General features: G+C 38.5%; 2 protein-coding genes across 2 annotated transcripts in view; one reads left to right on the forward strand and one right to left on the reverse strand.

Moving 5' to 3' along the window:
- Positions 1 to 1684, reverse strand: part of nts (neurotensin) — a 7546-nt gene extending 5862 nt beyond the window's left edge. The window contains exon 1 of the mRNA XM_062420629.1: positions 1651 to 1684. Within this exon, the coding sequence (XP_062276613.1) occupies positions 1651 to 1684 (34 nt within the window). The remainder of the gene's footprint in view (positions 1 to 1650) is intronic.
- Positions 1685 to 2631: 947 nt separating this feature from the next.
- On the forward strand, positions 2632 to 12492 carry rassf9 (Ras association domain family member 9). The gene is made up of 2 exons (XM_062421166.1): positions 2632 to 2782; positions 10404 to 12492. Exons 1-2 carry the CDS (start codon positions 2736 to 2738, stop codon positions 11650 to 11652), a joined length of 1296 nt encoding a protein of 431 aa, XP_062277150.1. The 5' UTR covers positions 2632 to 2735; the 3' UTR covers positions 11653 to 12492.
- The last annotated feature ends 7555 nt before the right edge of the window (positions 12493 to 20047 follow it).

Raw genomic sequence — 20047 nt, forward strand, 5'->3', positions numbered from 1 at the left:
GTGATTGTCGAAGAGAAAGAAACCATACTCATAAGTAGACAGTTAATATCTGGAAGACTTTTTGTGTAGGATGTTATCAATATTAAGTAGGAGGTTCAAAGCCAAGTAAATTAAAAGCTTAGTCTTGTCTAAAACAAACAGCCATCCTTCATATAAACTTAATCCTTTATACTGTTAGGGCTGGGCGATATGGGCAGAATCAAATATCGATATTGATATTTGAACGATATTGTAGGGATTATTTATGCAATGAGACTTTTGATTAAGAATAAACAGTAATGTGAATATAATGACTAAGTGGATGAAGGCAGATAATACATTTTTACTGTAATGCAGCCTATAAAAGCAGGAAAAGACAACACTAACTCCATAAACACAATATTACAATATTAAAAATCTAAGATGATATCCATAAAACATCACAATATCAATATAATGTGAATTTGTTGCCCAGCCCTACTGTAAGTACTGTACAGAATGTCTTCATTGTTCCTTTCAGTGTTTTTTTCATCCAGAATATCCATACATTTAATTTACATGTGTTTACTCTGTGCACTATAGGTGTTGGTTTCTCTTTAACCTCCTGAGATAAAAAGAGAAGAAATCTTAGTAAATCCTTGAAGCAGCTCTAATCAATATTTTCATATCAACAAATCCATGACATTACTATGTGTAATATGAAAGGTGTCGCTCATAATGGAAAACTCAGTCTGGTGATTAAGCCTGCTGTACAAGAACAACCAGACAATGTTAGAATGTTTTTTAAAGAGCTAGATATATATTTCTCAGGAGTAGATAAAGATCAAACCAGTGCGGAAAGGAGAGTGAATACTGGACTTTATTCATCCAATGAACAAAAATCGATTAATAAAGGTTTAACAAAGCACACCCCAACAAAAGGAAAACAAGCAAACAACAGTTATTCAATTCTGACTCAAAGGCTTAAACATTTATAATAGAGCAGTTGAAATTAAACTGTTACCATATAAATATTAATTGAAATAATAGCCTAATTATGATGTGTAGTACTTTAGTTTGGAGTACCACAGGGCTCAATTTTAGATCCCCTTCATTTATGTGTTATTTTAAAAGATGCTATATTAAATCTGGTTAAATTTGACAAAACTTTTACTGATGATATTTCTAACCTGCAGCACAAACTGATGGGTATTTTTTGTTAAGCCTAAAAACAAACAAGAGATTATGCAACATCCTTGTAAAGTAATCTCACATTAGAGACTTTAAAGTTCATTATGTTTTCTGTCTAATTCAAAGTTCAAGGTACTGTTTGACTTCAGTATGAAAAGAATGACTCCCATAAATGTTGTGACGTTTCATATTACCAGCTTTCCTGCCAACATGCAATTTAACCATTTTCTTAGCTGTTTATAAAACTACAATTTATTAGATTTGCACATTCATTTGGACATTAATTCACAATGCATTTGCTTTAATCATAAACATCATAAACATTGATAAGCACAAAACAAAATGAACATGCCATCTCAAACGTGGATACCAGAAAGTGTAATAATATAAAGAGATAGCTGTCTTTTCTTTTTTTTTATTGACACCATGTACAGTGTGGTTTACTATCATAAAAAAAACGTACTTTGATTTAAGTAATAAAATAAGTAAACGTGTCAGTACATTGCTCATCAGCCTTAGAGAGATACTTGTCCATATTCACAAACACTAATTGGTCCCCACAGAAAACACATGTTCTTTTAATATAGCTACAGTAAATATCCCAGTTGGAGCAGCTTCAAAAACATGTGTTTTGCAAAAGATATTTCAAGCATGAAATAACAGTCAGACTGGAGTTAAAACAGACTACATTCCTTTCATGTCTGAATTTAATCTTTGTCATTTGAATCCAGCAGCCAGCAGAAAGCCAGTTACCAAACCCCAAGAGGTTCATTTCCCCCCCTCTGTATGTTCTGTTCTGCAATTCACTGAGACAGATCTTTTTTTATTTTAACTACTTTTGCCCCTTTGTTGCAGTTTTAGGTTTACTTGATGTATAATGTTTACTGCATGTAATAACCAATATTCTGTGTAATATGAGCGTATTGCATTCATTTTAATAAGGTCTTTTTATTGCATTTCTTTCTCTTTTTATATTTACTTTTAATGTTCAAATTTCATCCTCGTGAAATGTGCAATATTCATGGATTTTTGTACTTTCTGGTGTTTTAATATTGTATGTTTTTTCTTGTTCTGCGTAATAGGAGTATATGGCACTCATTTTAATAAGGTATTTTTTATTGCATTTCTTTCTCTTTTTTTCGTAGGAACTGTCATATTTACTTTCTCATATATTTCTAATCTTCAAATTTCATCATTATGAAATGTGCAATATTCATGGATTTTTATACTTTCTGGTGTTTTAATATTGTATGATTTTTTAATTGCACATGTTCAAATATTTCACTGATGGTGCATTTTGAAGTAGACATGTGTCGCAGTCTGTGTTGTAGTTTCACAGGTTGTTCCTGCAGGTGGAAGGGGGCAGAGTTTCACCATTAAATCAGAGGGTAGTATATGGCAAAACACCTCCCTCCGCTTTTTTCGGATGGGGCGGACATGAGTTTCAGTCGGGACACCTCTCAACTTTTTCTCTCTGAAACACACAAGTCAAAGTGTCCGACGTCCAGCCATGCAGGGACTGTAACGCATTTCAGGGATTGCGGGTCTGGATAATTCCTTTTTTTTTTTTTTAGCGCTCCTGTGCCATGGCTCCGTTTGGAAAAAACTTCCTGAAAGCTCGACTGAAAAACAGGTAATTTGATGAGGGTAAGATTGTTTGACGGAAAACCTGTTGTGTGACTGAAGTATCTGAGTTTCCCATGAGTTGGAAAGCAGTCTGTGTCGTGCTGTGGAGGAGGGAGACGAATTACGCACAACGCAGATCGCATCCATGATTGAGCTGTTCAAGGAGTAACGTAGGCGTAATTGTTTAATGCAATTTTGTTAAAGCATCCTTATTGACCTTATCTAAATGTAATCAACGTAAATAGACAAATATAGCAACCATAGCAATACCGTTGGACATTAAAAATATACCTCAAAGTAAAACAACAGCACCATTAACCACAATTAACAACTACAGAGCCATAATATAAACCTCCCACAGCAGTAATAGGCTTTATTGGTTCTTTGTCTTTTCTGAGGAGTATTAATAACATTTAATACACTAATGTTTCACAACAATATCAAGCAGCTTTAGCACAACTAAGAGGTCATGTGTGAAAATTGCTGAAAAGTATCAATATTAGTTTAGAAGTAAAATACTGAATGTGTTTATAGGGGAGGGAGTATAACTTTTAGCTTTTACTTTTCATCCATAAAGCTATATTTGAGGGGAAAAAATCTGTCCTTGGATAGTGGTTCTCTCAGCCCTGTGAAAGTGCACTGTGCTGTACATCAATTTAAAGACCTCAGACCTTCTCTTGCTCTGTAATTACTACAGAGATGTTTTTTAGTGCATGTTTTCATCTGGGACGACCAGAGTCAAAGAAACATTCTGACTCCAGGTTGAAGAAGATCCTGTCATCAACACTTGTATAATGTGCTTCAGCAATTTCCCTAAGTGGCTAGCTTGGCCTTTTGATGTACCTCTAGCTGCAGCTGGGATCCAGACACATGCTTTGAAAAGGTGGGAAAATTAGATTAACCGAGCCAAAAGCTGTCGTCTGTTGTTGGAGCCGAAATTCTGTTTAGATTTGTGGCGAGAGACTTTTGTTGTGCAGAGTTGGTAAACAGAGTTTCTCTTTTAGAGTATCTAGGTCATGATCCAACCCCTCGCAGGGTGCAGAGAGGATCCATGTTGCCAAGATCAGGAAAGTTTTAATCATGGGTAATGACCTATTTTCATTAGCTAGTCATTTACGACCCAACTCCACAGGAAAGGTTTGGATTAACTTCAGAAAAAAGGCTTTTATACTAAATTACTCTTAAAATCTTTTTTGACAGTGGCACCAGCATGGATGTATTTTCATATCGCACCGATGAATTATCTTTGATAACTTCAAACAGTCTGACTGAAGCTGCCTCCAGTCGATGTCTTATTTTTTTTTTTTCATGTTGTATAGTAATTACCATTGTGGCACCTATAATTACCTCAAGTGTTTTAGATCTGTAAAAATGTCAACCATTTGATTTCAGAGACTGCTTTTTTACTTGCAGTGAGACATTGAGCTGGATGTTTGCCAAAGAATGACAAGATGAAACCAATGTGGAGTCGCAGTCAGTTAAAACATCAAAGCTTTCACTGACTTTTCAAATAAAACTTAAACGTGGTGATGATTACAGCTGACAACATACATTGAATTCATTTAACAGCAAAGCGGTACAGTGCGTCACCAGGGAAACCTGTGCGTCAAACTGGTGTCTCACACTGAAACGGCACGTGCAGACCTAAAAGGATTTAAAGTGAAATGGTTGCTAGTCAGTGACATATGTGACCAAAGCAATGTAGTGACCACCTCCACTTAATCTTCCTCTCAGCCACAATGACTGCATTGTGCACAGGACCAATTAGTTTCTGAAACTAGTCAAATGACTTGCCAACAGCAAACTATAGATAATTGTGTTGAAAGTAACTCAGTATTTGCACTCAGAAAAGTTTTAATGTGTTGATTTGTAGACCTGAAAAAGAAAAAGGAGAAAAAAAGGAAGGAGGGAGGGAGGGGTGTTACAGAGGAAGGGAAGAGAGGGGAAGGGGTGTGTTGTGTCTCTGCTCACAGATGCCTATCAGGGTGGGAGTGATCCCAGAGATCAACGTATCCAGATAGAAAAGTGTTGTTATTTCCTCACCAATCCCTCATCCTCTCTCAGATAAGTACGAGAGGAAGCGTCTCCTGGTCAGCGATGGGTCGTTGTTGCTCTCCTCAATTCTCCAGGCACCATTTTTCCATTATGAAACCAGACAGTTTTTATAGTTTTGAAGATTTTTCTATATTCTAACTTTAGTCAAATTAACTTTGTTTCTACACTCTATGACAGATGGAGAAGATGAAACATTTTCCACATATGATTCTGTACGTTCAAAGCTTCATGGTGGTCTGAAAACAGCTGTTTAGATAAGTTCTGGAAATGGCAGTGCAAGGTGTTCATCTGAGTTTTATGGCCTGATGTTTTGGGGGAGGTTTTTTCATGTATCTACAATGTGTGCAGTGTCCCACAGAAGACACTTAGATTTTCTTCATGTATAGTTTCCAGAGGGAATTCTTCAGTAGTTTCTAATGTAAACTTCCAGTGAGGTCTGCGAATTATTCACAGTTACTATGACACTCTTTCCATTGCACATAGATCCACCTCTTGGGACAAGATAGAAACATTTCAAAAACTACTTGATGGATTCATGATGCCCACAAGATTAACTCTAATGACTTTTCTGATGACTTTTCCTATGGGGCAGCAGCAATTTTAAAAGATGGATATCTTAAAATATGGGCAATACAACCAACATGATCTGCATGATTACCACTAAAGGTAAATGGCAAAAGAGGTTTTATGGATTTAGGTGAACTGACACTTTAACAGAGGTTTAACACATATTTTACTGTCGCTCTTCAGCTCTGAGAGGAAACCTATAATTTTATCACCACCAACAGATTCATCGTAATGTAATCACATTTTTAATTCCATCCGTAGCGCGAGAATCAGAGCCTGTTAACAACAGTGGCTACAGGATATTTACTGATAAGCTATCACAGTTTTGTTCCTGCTGGAAATATCAGCATTGTCTTATCGTATCATTATTGATCTGAGAGAACACGCTGAGACACAGAGGAGCTATAACGCCTGTCATTTGTTATGACTTGCTCAAACCACCAGCATGTTTTCCTCTGTGGTAACTTGTAGCTTGCAAATTTATGACAGTGAGGGAATTGTTAATGTCGACAAGGTAGTTATTATCAGTATTACAATGGAAGGGAACCGTGCCACCGTGGTCGAGCTGACATCATCGCAGCGTAATCGTCCCACGCAGAAACTTGTGCTGAAATCTCGTGTAATTGAAATGTGGTTTCCTACAACGTGTCTAATGTCTCACTGGATATCTCAGCTTTTAAGTTCAAGCCGAGGTCAAGTGGGACCGCTCAGGTTTCTTGTGTTCAGTCGAGTGTGAAATGTTGGAAGTTTAATCCATCCTGAGTTATTCACTGCACAACATCCATCTTAAACTTTATATTTTAATACATCTAAGCCCATTGGCATTTTTCCAATCAGAAGGTTTGAGTTCATCACAATATCAGTGTCAGGTTTGTTATTTATCACCCAAAGCTGTGACCGATGAGGGCACCCTCATTTGTTGCGTCTGGAGCCGCAGCTTAATCCCAAACTATGAATATGAAATGGCACCCGAAGTGACAGCCCTTATGGGTGTATTAGCTGTGATGCAATCAGACCAATGGTGCGTGTAGTATTTGTGTTGGTCCTGGCAGGGAGTTGGTTCATAAGGGTTTAGAGGGTTTTGGCACCTCTAGAGACCATTACTTTCATCAAAATGTCTGTTATAAGAAAATAACAGAACATTTCCCCCTTCAGTGTGAGATTCCAGTGATGGTTTTGTACGTGTAGTGAACCTACAATCATCTTAAAATACAACAGATTGGAGTTTTTGTCACAGCAAAACTGAGTGATGAAGCCCTGTGGAAGTGTGTTAGGCTGCAGGCAGAAAACTCAAATCAAGAGGATAAATATTTTCCTCTTCAATCCAAATTCATGACATTTTTCAAAGAGGAGTTAGTGGCCTTGTGTTTTTTTTCCTTCTCTCTCTTCTGTGCATTGATGGCATTTATTGGAATGAGGGACATGTTTGGGCTTGGAGAAGAGTGTGTTCTTGGTTTGGCTTGATTGACAGGTGTTGTGCTCATCACAATTATCTATGGGTGTTGCTTATAGGTGCAACTAGGCCTCAGTTTAGATTTTTTAACTTTCTACTTTTGGTATTGCACTTCCATAAAGTTGGACGGACTGGTAAAATTGAGATCCTGCCTTTTAGTACTTAGTGTAAGGCATGCCACATAAACCCTGGTTACTACATTTCCCATAATGCAACACAATAGTATCCCCTTAACATCCATTCTGTAAATGTCCACTTTCCCAAATGCTATACTGCAATTTAACCATTTATTCAGAAACCAGTCAGGATGGCACATCACTCCATTTTTAAACCACCTACCATTAAAAATCCAGATGTATTCATGACACATGGAATATTTTGAACGTTGTATATTTGTCATCGCCTCTTCGCTTTAGAGTGGAGTTGAAAACGGACCATCGTGACCGGTGTGAAATCCATTTTTCCCCTTCCTCCCTCTGTCCATTGAACTGTGGTGGCAGGATGTTGCCTGAGCTTTGGCGATTGTAGCCCAGGACAAATACAGGTGTTTCCCCGGCTTGCTGTACCCTCTTCCTGCACAGCTGAGGGCTTGGGTGACCCTGTCTGAAATACACAATTGTCTAGAGAGCATGTTTATTCACCTGCATGTTCAGATATGACCACAGTTACATGTTTAGTCAGGCCAGTGTTTGTAGGAAATATGTCATGAAACATTTAAAGATGTTTATTACTGTTCTTCCTTCATCATTTTTTCCATTGCCTTGCAGTATAGCAGCAGTTCTCGACCATTACTGGTATGTGGTCACTTGAAACAAAGATTTATGTAGTTGTGACAAAACCCCAATGCTTACATAAATCCATGAACTAAGGACAGTTTCACCAAAAAGTGAGCTTGTTTAATTTTCTGGGGGGTAAAACAATACATATAAAAAAGACAGATGTTAGTGAAAAGTTTGGATTTCTGCTTTCCTTTCCTGTTAATCATCCTTTTCCTATCTTGAGGAGCTCTTAACTCAGTATGGCAATAGCTGCAATATACAGTAATATACAGTAATGCCATAAAAGTTTGAAAATATCATAGTTTAATTGTTTGGGGGTTTTTTTCCACTTCTATTTTCTCTGATCTCAAAGAATATTGAAAATCCTATACGATACAAAGCTGTTGTGTGTTTTAATGCTGTTGCATTAGATTGCATTATATAATTCAGTTGGGGTCTTTACTGTATCCACCCATTGTTTTTGTGCCATGCTGCGACAGCGTTTGTGGGGTTTCCTGACTAGAACTCTGAGGTCAAAGTCATGGTTGTTGTCTATGAATGTCGGAGGCATGCTGGATGTGTTTGGCCTGCACATAGCTCAGGTATTTGCTTTGCCCCGCTTGTTTCCAAGGGTCTCCATAACCATTAACCAGCTTCTTGCATTGTTGCATACGTATCACATTCCTTAGGCTTTATTCACCGCCAGTTTACACAGTGATCCGGTTGTGTGTTTTCATGCCATGTGGGAACCAAAACATAGCAATATCAGTTTGTAGAATCAGCAAACTGTGAGATAATGCAGCATTTAAATTCTCCCCTTTGAATAAAACTTAGTATATCTCACTTACTTGTGTTGGCATGCTGGCGGATAGTATCTGTATCATCTTCAGAGCGTGTGTATTTTTGTCCCCACTCCCTTGTGATGATCAGTGGTTAATGTGGGCTGCAGTCAACCAAGGTTATCTCCTCAGATAAAGACACAGCAAATATAAGATGCAAGGTTCAGATCTGAAGCTATTACTGCATACCAAGGCAAGGAACAATACTTTATAGCCAAAGTGAACACCTATAGCATTTCATTTTAATCTCCAAGTTTGTGTATGTTGTTCTCCGGTGAATATACAGTAGATATAGCTTTTATGCACCAATCTTAATCTTTATTTTGAACTGAAATACAAACTCAAAAGTGCCTTGAGGCAAAATCCTTTCAAAATGTATCAGTTAAACATCATTTTGGCCTTTCAGTTTCTGTCTACTTATGGCAGATAATGTGAAATAGTCTCTTGCTGAGCTACAAGTAGAATCCCCTAGTAGTGTTTAGAGAGTTTGCTATCTGAAATCAATTTGTTGAAGATTTAACTTGATTATTCTGATTTATTACTGTTAACACTATAATGCAGTATTGCCTGTTTGATTGTTAAACCACGGACCCATAAAGTCAGTCTGCAGTTTAGTGTTAGAGGACGAGCTCCATGTTCTGTTTATTGATAGATATTATATAAATACTGTCTTATCTCTCTTTTTAGAGATTGAACTGTCTGTAATTACAAGAGTATTATATGTTATTTTTTGCCTTCAGAGTAGGCTTTTGCTTCAAATATGAGAATCTCACTGAGACAGAAACTTGGCAGTTAGCTACGGTACATCATAGTTAACCTAATTAATCACATGAATTGCAGCATATTCCTAACATGTTATCTTTCATATAAATAATAACATGATACATCATTCTTTATCGTGAAATCAAATTGAAATGTCTGGAAATGTTATCTACTTATTTGATTATTGTTCATGTTGTGGATGTCTGCATTGCCGGTGCCTATCATTTAATGACTGGATATTAGGTCATGGATATTACCGGTGGTCCATTAAGCATGTAAAAAATGGATATCGTCGACCCATCAGAGTTCAATTTTTAAACAAGTTTTACAGTCCAGACGAAAAGGTAATGAGGGCCTTGGGGTTAAATAGCTCAGAACCGAACCATTAAGTGATCCTCTCTGATGAGTAAGACGATGAGTAACCGTCTAATAGGATCAAGCCAGGGAGCACAAATGAGCGAATGTAGTTTTCTGCTCATTGACCTAATGGAAAACCATCATAGTAGGATCTATTTAAGAAAAATGTACGACGTAGAAAAGTGAAAGGACTTAAAAAGTATGACTGGGAAAGTTTGTGTGTGTGCTGTACTTCAAACTTCAAACTGCAGCTCTGACTATTGCTGCTATGACAAAGCTTGTTAAGCATTTGAACATAACTTTTTGTAAACATAGTTTACTAAACTAAACATTGACCAGTTATCATGTATGATTACCAGCTTTTAAAGACTTCCTGTTTTCTTATGGCCCAGAGTAATCTCAACATCCCTGGTTCAAATCTGGCTGATAAGGCCTGTCATTACAGACTTTTGCTGTGCAGCCAAACATTGTTCAGATTCATATAACTTTATTTTGACTTTATGTTTCCAGACCACAATGTTCCAAAGATACCGAACATATGTTATTTATGTAATCTGAATAAAATACCCTACAAGATATCTAGAATTCTTATTTGATGGAAAGGTGAAAATATCTAATGCTAATATGCTTAAAATATATTTCACTCTGTAATCATACAGCATAAGGTGATAATACAGTATATAACACCGTCAGGCGGAGCAGAGTAAGATGATTTTTCTCAATCATAAAGCTTCTTAAGAGGGAAACAAAAGTTGGAAGCTGTATGTTGAAGGATTAACATAACCACACATTTCATTCCAAACAACTAATTCATTTGTTTTTATGTCTCTGCTGTAGGACCAAAGATGCTGAGACCATACCAGGAAAAGAGATTCAGGTTACTGTCTGCAATGAGGAGAAGGTTGTCTGCGGAGTAACGAAGCACACAACATGTGCAGATATGATTCAGGCGTTATTGGAGGATCACAAGTCAATCCAAGAGAGCCAGCGGCTCCTGCATGGAGAACCCAAAGACTTCTGTCTCGTCGAGCGGTGGAAGGGTTTTGAAAGAGCCTTGCCTCCTCTCACCAGAATCTTGAGGCTCTGGTACGCTTGGGGTGACCAGAGACCCTTCATCCAATTCATTCTAGTGAAAACCAGCGATTTTGTGCCTCAGCCTGCTAAGAAGGGTGGAAAGTCCAAGGGCACCAAGCCTAAGCGATGGGAGCATGGTCGCAATCAGTATCCCCAGTCTCTGCCAGTGGAGAAACAGAAACGCATCGTGAAGAAAGCTTTCCGAAAGCTGGAGAAACTTCACAAGGAGAGCAAGAGCTGCCCTGGCACCGAGGAGATCGATCGTATGGTGCAGATGATTCTGGACCAGGACCACACAATTCGGGAACAGATTCAGCAAATGAGGGATCTGGATTTTGAGATTGAGCATTTTGAGGATGAAATGCAGAGAGAAGCTGAAGAGTCTGAGAGTTCACTGGCTCAGGCTTGTGGGCTGAGTTTGGAAGTGGACGATGTGGAGCAGCTGCATGAGTACCTGTACACCAGCGATGGAGTTGAACAGCTGGAGCTGCAGGTTCAGAGGCATCAGGCGCTCATCCTCCAGCTATCTCTGGATATTGATACTGAGCTGAGGAGGGCAGAAGAAGACAGTGAACAGGAAGGAGCTGTGGCTGCTTCCTGGATCCCGTCTGAAACAGATGATTTGTTCTACACTGCCGAACTCGAGAGGATGCAGACAGAACTGCAACATAGCCTCTTAACCGGCGTATCCCTTCACAACCAAGCTGTAGAAATAGACAAGCAGTTAAAGTACTATGACACCACTCTGGTCTCCAAGGACCAGGAATGCTGGCATCTAGCTGCTCATCTCAATTCACTGCAAATCGGTGACAGCACAGAGGAGAAGTCAAGTCCTGTGCCTCTAAAAATTGAGACTCAATGCAGCGTCTCACAGACAGTGAAACTCAAACACAGCCTGTCCCCTCTAGACATTACAGACACAGACTCAGACACTGGGATTAGCTCCACACACAGCCAGGACTCGCTGTCACCCTGTCTCGACTTCCCTCCCCCACTGGACACAGACGTTTGAACAACCTAGTTGACCCTGCAATTTAATCTTCTATAGGCACTAGCTCCAATTTGCGCCTTTCATGTATTATCATTACGGTTGAGTCACGAGCTAAACGTTTCACTTTTTCTGAAAGATAAATCCCAGGCTAACAAAAAAATGTATTTTAAAAGGAAACTTCTCAAGTCATTTCCCAAATGGTTTCAAAAACAATAAGATGGTAAAGTTTGAATGCAGCTAGATTGTTATTTTCTATTATTCAGTTCAACATAATAATTTGGTTCTGATTTAGTATATCATTCTTGTGTTATAAAAATGTTTGTTTGATTAGAAAACAGAGTCGCAACATGGGAAACAGGTTTAAAATCATCATTTTGCAGTTTTTTTTCCAGATGAAAAGAGTGGAAAGACGGCCTTGTACCTATCAGAAATACAAATGTTTGAGATTAAAATGCAATAACACATGTGACGCACAAACTTGAGCTACTGTATGTATGTGCCAACTACAGTCCATTCAGCCTGCTCTCATTCCCAAGGCGTCAAATACCGCAATTTTGTCACACCTCTCAGCATCTGATACCAGTGTACAAGGTGCCCTTTAGCGTCATTACTTACTCCACTTGCAGGCTAGTTGAGTAGACTTCCACAACATCTGAAATAGACACCATGATATCAATTATGTTGATATAAAGGTGACATTTAAAGTGATCATTTTAAACCAAAACCATGATTTTGAAGTGGTTTTTGTGCCTAAACCTAGCCAGACTTTAACCACGCATTGTCACACATTATTTTGTTAAGAGTGGTTTCTAACAGTTGGAAAGAAACATGAACTGCTGTGAAATGCTGTTTGTATGTGATGAATTGTGTAGGTTTCCCTCTTAAGTTTAAATTTAAGCCCCCAACAACGAAGCAAAGAGTTCTTCCTGAGCACAAACAACGAGGGGAACCTTAGTTACTTAAAAAAGCGCTTTTTGGTTAATTTCCGTAACAGGCCCGTTATGTTAGATGATGGTGAATGTATGCTTCTTACTGTTCTCAAGCTATTTATGAAGCTGCACTTATTTGTTCACACTTAAGTTTATTAACAATGTTTTATATTAAAACAAAACAGCTATAACTGTTTCGGATGTAGAATTTAAAGTTTGATACAAAAAAATTCAACTACACTGTAAATATGCTTCTGAAACTATCGTAAATGACTGATCCAGTGATACATGTACAAATGTTAAAGACAATTTGATAAAACTACTGAGAACTTATTTATTTATCATGTAATTGTAATTTACAGATCAGATTTTTTTTTGTATTATTATTATAACAATTTCCCCTCTGAGGCTACAAACATTTGCCACATACTGTATGTAACCCAACACACATTCAGGACAGAAAGAGCACAAGTATTTGGACTATATGTGAGTTCACCATGTTTAAAAACACAAGCTATAATAAGGTTTAATGTACATTTTAACTTTCATAATAAACACTAATAATGAAAATGTCACAGAGTAGTCACATTGATTTGTTGTTGTTGTTGTTGTTGTTGTCCCGTTCTGTCAAGAATTGATGTTTTTATAAGTTTAATATTGTCATTCATGTCAACACCTTTACAGATGCATTATAATTTTATATAGCAACAGTGCAAAAGACAAATGTGGAAGTCCATTTCCACCACAAAACCACTGCCAGTTTTTATTCTAATTACAATGCCTTTAAATATTTTGAGAATATAATTATGAAATTAATCTCAATTGTAACTAAGATTAAGACTTCTATTTTATTTATTGTTTTAATTAAAAGGAGGAGGATTTTTTTTAAGTGACACAATTGGGCTTCCATACAAATCATAACAAATGAGCACAAGTAACATAGAGGCCTGTGTAGGAGTCCAAGTGCAACAACTATAATAATATATTAACTATTAATTGATAAGATAATAAATGCAGCTAAAAGATTGAAAACCCAGTAACAAAATGGTTCAGAATGAGAAATATAAAGACTCTTGCAGAAAGTCATAATGTAAAAAAAAAAGGTTAGGGGTTAGGGTTAGAACTAGAAGAAGAAGAAAAAAACTCATGGCACTAAACATACAGAATTGAATTTTATAGGTTCCTCAAGGCTCTGAGTCACCAGAAAGAAATGACACAGCTACCACAGAGCCCCCTTCCAGTGCACTGCAGCATATAATCAGACAAGATGGTCGCCAGCAGAGCACAACAACAGCGAGCACCCTCTTGTCAAGGTACTGCTGACAGACTACCACTTTGTACTCGGGGCAGAGTGGGGCTGGCTGGTGGAAAAGCACAGGATATCTATTTCACACACTAATTGCTTAACCCCCCACTCCCCCTCCTCCTCCTCCTCCTCCTTTCCCGCTCCAAGCCACTAAGTAACTCCACCAAAGCATGAAAGGCCAGAGATCTTACAATGTGAATAATCCTGCAACCGGTGCCTCACACTTGTTGATGGAGCGGAGGTTTATTACGGTACTTCTAGCTTGTTCTATCTCCCCAGTAGGCAAGCACCAAGCTGGAACAAAAAGGGCAATTGATGGGATTTCAATTCTAATGCAAATCAGACCTTTCGCTGAAAATTTAAAGCAAAGGAATGTTGAATAATCATGTCTGTTGTTTTCCAAAGAAGCCAGATGGACACTTACGGTTCTGTCGCTTGGGTCCGAAGTTTTATTTGATTAGTTTTTTTTCAAAATAAAAAGCCATCTGGGTGCAGAAAGAAGAACTATCTCACCAGTAATTAAAAGCTGATGCCCATGTGTTGTGCCAATAATTAAAAAAAAGACATTTAATGGCTCTCTTTGTGTCTTTGACATTGGTTGGTGCAACAACATGCAGGATACAGTCCGCCTTTTAAACAGCCTTTTAAACCATAAATTGTCCAACTGAATGAAGACTTTTAGGCTTTGTCGAAGAGCTAAATAACATTCTTCTTCTCTGTGACCACTGTTGTCATCTTGTGGAGGACCTTAAGTCTCCAAGACTCGCTACATGTGAGATTGATTGTTGTCCAAACACAAAAAGAATGCAAAGGTCAAGTGCTCGAACCTTTTAACCCTCCTGATGTCCTCCCGGGTCAATTTGACCCCATCTTTTTTGACTGTTCCTTCTTACCTTCTTTCCTCCCTCTTTCTTAAATTTTTCCTTCGATCTTCCCCTCCTTCCCTCTTTCTTTGCTCCCTCCTACTAGTACTACATACTTGTTTCCTCACTTCCTTCCTTTTTTCCTTCCTTCCTTCCTTCTTTCCTTCCTCCGTTCCTTCTCTCCTTACTTCCTTCCTCTTTTCCTCCCTCCCTCCTTACTCCTTTCTTCCCTTCCTTCATTTCCTTCCTTCCTCCTTTCCTTCCTCCCTCCCTCCTTACTCCTTTCCTTCCTTCCTTCATTCCTTCCTCCCTCCCTCCTTACTCCTTTAATTCCTTCTTTCCTTCCTTCTTACTCCTTTCCTTCCTTCCTCCCTCCCTCCCTCCTTACTCCTTTCCTTCCTCCTGTCCTTCCTTGACCTGAGGACAACAGGAGGGTTAAACCGGATCATTATTTGTAATAGTCTGTTTTTCGGAGTGTTAGCCTTCACAGGTTAGGAGGAAAAAGCATCGACAGGCCTCACAAATAAGAGACAAATTCAGTTCACCTCATTTGTCTTATTGATGAACATGTTGAGACACCTGCCATTATTGAATGAGAGTAAATAACTGTTTTGACTGTTTTTCAAGGGTGAAAGCCTCCCTATACTTTTTTCATCTAAGTTGCTGTTTGTGGGAGCTCAAGAAGTTAAACAAAGCACAGGGTGTACATTTCCACTTCTTGGCAGATTGTGAAAGCTTCAAGACAGGACAACAAAATCCTGCACCACTCAGTTTTAGAGGAGTCTTGTTTGAGCCTTTAAATGAAATCAGCTTTGAACTCTTATGAAATAAGCAGTAGGACAAACCGGTTGGCGTGAAAGCCCAGTATGCATCCTGCAGCAGTGTGACTTCATTTCCTGGGTTTCAGGCTCAGCTGATGTTTACTTCTCCCCCTTGACGCAGATCACCATTTCAGAGACTGCCAGCTCCCAAGTGTGATCGCCGACAACAACAATTACATGGACCAAAATGACAATTACTGCAAACCTGTTCAGCCCTCCCAGTTTATGACGACCGGCCAGTTTGAGTAAACCATAATTTGTTATCAGCTGTGGTTCCAGTGCTGAAGATGAAGAGTGTGCTGAGATTACAGGTATCAAAATAATGGAAAATATATTTTAAAGTTAAATTACAGACTGAATATATGGAACACAAACTTTATTGAATTTAGCCCATGATGTTGCCATTTTGACAGCCTTTGCATACCTTTATTCTGTTTTAGCTATTTGCACAGGCTGTCAAAAAGAAATAAGGAGTCAGGAAACATGAGGATAAGGCCAATGTACATTGGAAGTTAACACATTTCAACCATAGACTGTATATAAAAATGGACGTAACATCCATGACGTCACCCATTGGTTTGTGGACTGCTGCTCAGAAGCCAATAGTATCGGATCTGAAAATTTCCAGTGCATGCCGGTAAAAATAAAAACACGGATTCTACTTATATGGGCATCAGGAGGGGCATGAGGCACCCTCCTGAACCTGTGAACCAATCAACCTGTCAATCACGACGTAGCCACGCCCTAATGCATACCCTGCTTTATCGTCAAATATAAAATCAGGGAGGCCAAAATTTCACAAATGAACATCATACTGCATTGAAGAAGGCTTTAAACTAGCGATTGAGACCATAAACATATTTTGAAAACGTTTACTGAGGTTAGAAATCAAGTGAGAAGTTGCTGAATTCTCCATTGACTTGTATAGAGACGGAAGTCCTTTTGACACCAAAATGGTCGCCCCCTGGTGGCCTTTTGATAGAATGCAGTTTTAAGTTACTTCCTCGTTGGCCTCATTTCAGAGGACCGGAACTCCCCGCCTGATTTCAACGCAGTAGCCTCTAGCTTGCACCATTTTGGAATACATAAGGGATTTTTTTATCAGCAAATTAAATCAAATAATTAGTTGGTTGAAAGATGTAATTAACTTTAATTAGACCTATTACATTTATGGAAATATGTATTCTCAAAAGCTGTGAGACAGCAAATGAAGAGAGTGAAAGAAGGTGGGAAAAAAAGATGATTTAACACCTGAGATTAAACTTCCCAACTAATGGCTTGAAAAGTTGAATATTATAAACATCAATCACACTCAATAGTCTAAGAAGCAATTCACGAGTTGTGATTGGTGAAAGAATAGACCCATTATTAGATACAAACTGTACTGTTTTCTGACACAAACTGAGTTCTCATTTGTTATATATCAGTCTTCCTTTTCACTGTGGTGACACTGTAAATGAAACACATTCAGGCCACATAAAAGCTGAGTGCCATCTGAAAAACCACTGACTGTTTGAAGTTACTAACTTATAACTCTTGAAATAAGTTCTGATCTGTCATTGCACTAAATTTTAGTGGCTTGAAGTGTAGCCAGTGCCTCTCAAGAAGCATGTAAACACTGTTTTTGCTTTTTACATGTTCGGTTTTTCAGGGGAAACATGATTGAATGTGCAAAAATCTGCACTGTGCTTGGCGGTGCTCCCACAACACGCCTCACTGTAAGCCAAGTTCGATTATGCTAAAAACGCTAAAAAAATCAATGTTTCCCCTACTCGTTGCATCAATTAATGTAACCTTGATTGTAACTTTCCCAAACTCAGAATGTTTTGATCGAGGCTTGACTTTATTCAAAAATAAGGCAAGGAGAGCATCAAAATTGGCAAGTTGCATTTGATACTGTTCACACATTGGCTTTATTTCAGTCACGTCAGCCAATGCCAGTCACATTTGGATTCAAGATGGACAAGTCAGGACTTGTCAGAGCAGTTCAAGGGCCTTGGACTTAATTGCTTCAATCAAAGCACATTTGGAGTGCCACCGCATCCAAGAAGCATGAATCATTTCATGAAAAAAGCCCACGGAGCAATAAACTGTCCTTGCTGCCAGGTAGTGACAAGAGAGCAAACAAGGAGAAAGTGAGTATCTGTCTATGTGTGTGCACGTGTGTGTGCGTGTGTATGTGTGTGTGTGTGTGTGTGTGTGTTACTGTGTGTGCATAGCTAGTTGGAAACAAATGGGTTGCCGTTTTAAAGAAGGGACATTTTAGAAATAGGATCTGGGTCGTGTGGTTGCTTTCATTATTGTGCATAAAAATAATGTGTTTGTGGATTTAAATTAAATTCAGAATGAATGCTTTATCTGCACACACACATACTGACACACAAACACTTCAAATGCTAGCTCTTTAATCCTCCTACCATCTTCCTCCGTGCCAGCTCCAGTAAACACATTTTATTTTGGCATGGATGTTAATTTTCCTCTTTATTAGGGCCGCTGTCCTGGCTGAGGCTGTTTGCTTTCCTACAGGTGTTCTCTGATGCTCGTTGCTCCTTCATTCAACAGCCTGTCATTATAAGAAGGCGGAGACGCTCGTCGCTGCTCAGACAGTCAGCTGGAGACAGAGACAGACAGGGAAGACGATCTCAGTCTGCTCAGACAGAGAGGCACAAACAAGTTAAGGTAAGATACTGATGGACATGTTCAAGCAACAAATCTGCACTGAATGGCTGAGATATTTTCACTGGGGGTGAAATAATAGTGGGCAGAGGGAATGCCAGGAAATAGTGAAAAAAGCTTGTTGTAACTTAGATCCAATGGTGACGACTCCATCAGTAAAAATCCCAAAGATATTCAGTTTACAAGCTATCATACAGTGTAAAGTCCAGAAAAGCCTAAAATCCTCATATTTGAGAAGCTGCAACCAGCAAATATTTGGAATTACTGCTTAACAAATGACTAGCGTTATGATCAAAATAGTTTGATTCATTAATTGACAAATCGTTGCAGCTCTAGTGCAGTTTTTCGAGATACATATTAACATCAGTGACACTTTCTAAGAAAAAGGTAAGTTTACCTTTCTTCTGCTTAGATTCATAAAAATGTTGATATCACTACAACTGCAATTGCAAATGTCCACTTTGAAGCCAATGCCAATGAGGTGAGTCATTTCTATGGATTTCTGTTTTACGCAGTCCCACTTAAGCCACAATCTCCTCCAAGATTATGGGTTAACTATATAGCCTCATTGACTTTTACAAAGGTCTCTATCTATGCTATCGCTATCTAAAGTAAGGCATTTAGCTGGCGTGTCATGAATGCCAAGATCATCAGTTGAATTGAAAAAAAAAAGAAAGAAATATCTAAGATGCCTGAGTGGAGTGGAAAAATAAATGCACTCACCCAACATGAATCTTTACGGTCTTTGTCTTAATCCATTGCTACAAATAGTGGGAGTATAGGTAAATATTTGATTTGTATTGATTGACTTAAATGATGCAGACAAATGAGATGTATGAAATGTCTCCCTGCCTCCACATAAAATTCCACCTATGACTCATACAGTAGACATTTTTACAGATTCCTAACTGAGTCTATTCAGTCTGTGGGCCTTGTCAGCCTGTGAAAACAGTCATACAGCATAATGTGAGGAATGATCAAGTATGAGCGGTTATCTGACTTTGGAGACTACACATTTTTAATAAAAACACAGCAGCGTGGAGTTGAGACATTTTCTGGGCTTTGGAGAGTCTAATAAAAATATGCTGGAACTTTGCATTATGGGAAGTGTAGGATTTAGAGTTAATCTCATACTTGATGCTAGAAGTCAGGATAGTTCTGCTACTGTTGCATAAATGTTGACCCCTTTTTTTTTTTAAATCCCTCTTTTGTGAGTGTTAAACTGGAGCGGGGCAGGTGGACCCAAATGCAGGCGACTACAGGCAAAGCAAGGCTGAAGATTAACTTGTGTATTTAGGCTCGTGCAGGTAAAACAAAGTTGGCAGGTTAAAAAAAAAAAGCAAAACGCAGAGCAGAAGAAAGTGAACAGTGCAAAGCAAACTGAACAGAACAAAACCAACAAAGATTGAACTTTTAACTAGGACTAAAATACAGACAGAACGAGTGAGGAGCTGATTGGCTTTGGAGGACATGTGGAGGTAGAAGCAGCTCAAAGATGCAGGAGTAAAAAACACAAAGCAAGCAGATAACCAAAAAAAAAAAAAAATCCCCAAAACACAATTAAACCAAAAACCCATAAAACACAAGTAAGCTCAAGAAACTCTTAAACGCCAGCAGTCCAATCGTAAACAAAACACTCCTTGCTGGAGAGCTAAATGGGCTGTAAAATAAACAGACATGCAGACTCTTAAACTCTAAAACATAGATCTCTTCGATTACCCAAAAACTGATCCACCACTTAGAGTGTGAATGGCGTGAAAAGCATTAAACCTCCTGTTATCTTCCTGTTGACTGTGCAACTTTTGTCCTCCCTAGTCATAA

Source organism: Scomber scombrus, chromosome 6, assembly GCF_963691925.1.
Source record: "Scomber scombrus chromosome 6, fScoSco1.1, whole genome shotgun sequence".
Lineage (NCBI taxonomy): Eukaryota > Metazoa > Chordata > Actinopteri > Scombriformes > Scombridae > Scomber > Scomber scombrus.

What these genes read in the sequence shown, in the direction of transcription:
- rassf9 (XM_062421166.1), top strand. Translation starts at nt 2,736, where the DNA reads ATGGCTCCGTTTGGAAAAAACTTCCTGAAAGCTCGACTGAAAAACAG. An exon ending in AAAGCTCGACTGAAAAACAG is followed by an intron (nt 2,783 to 10,403) that starts GTAATTTGATGA and finishes TCTCTGCTGTAG; the next exon opens with GACCAAAGATGCTGAGACCA.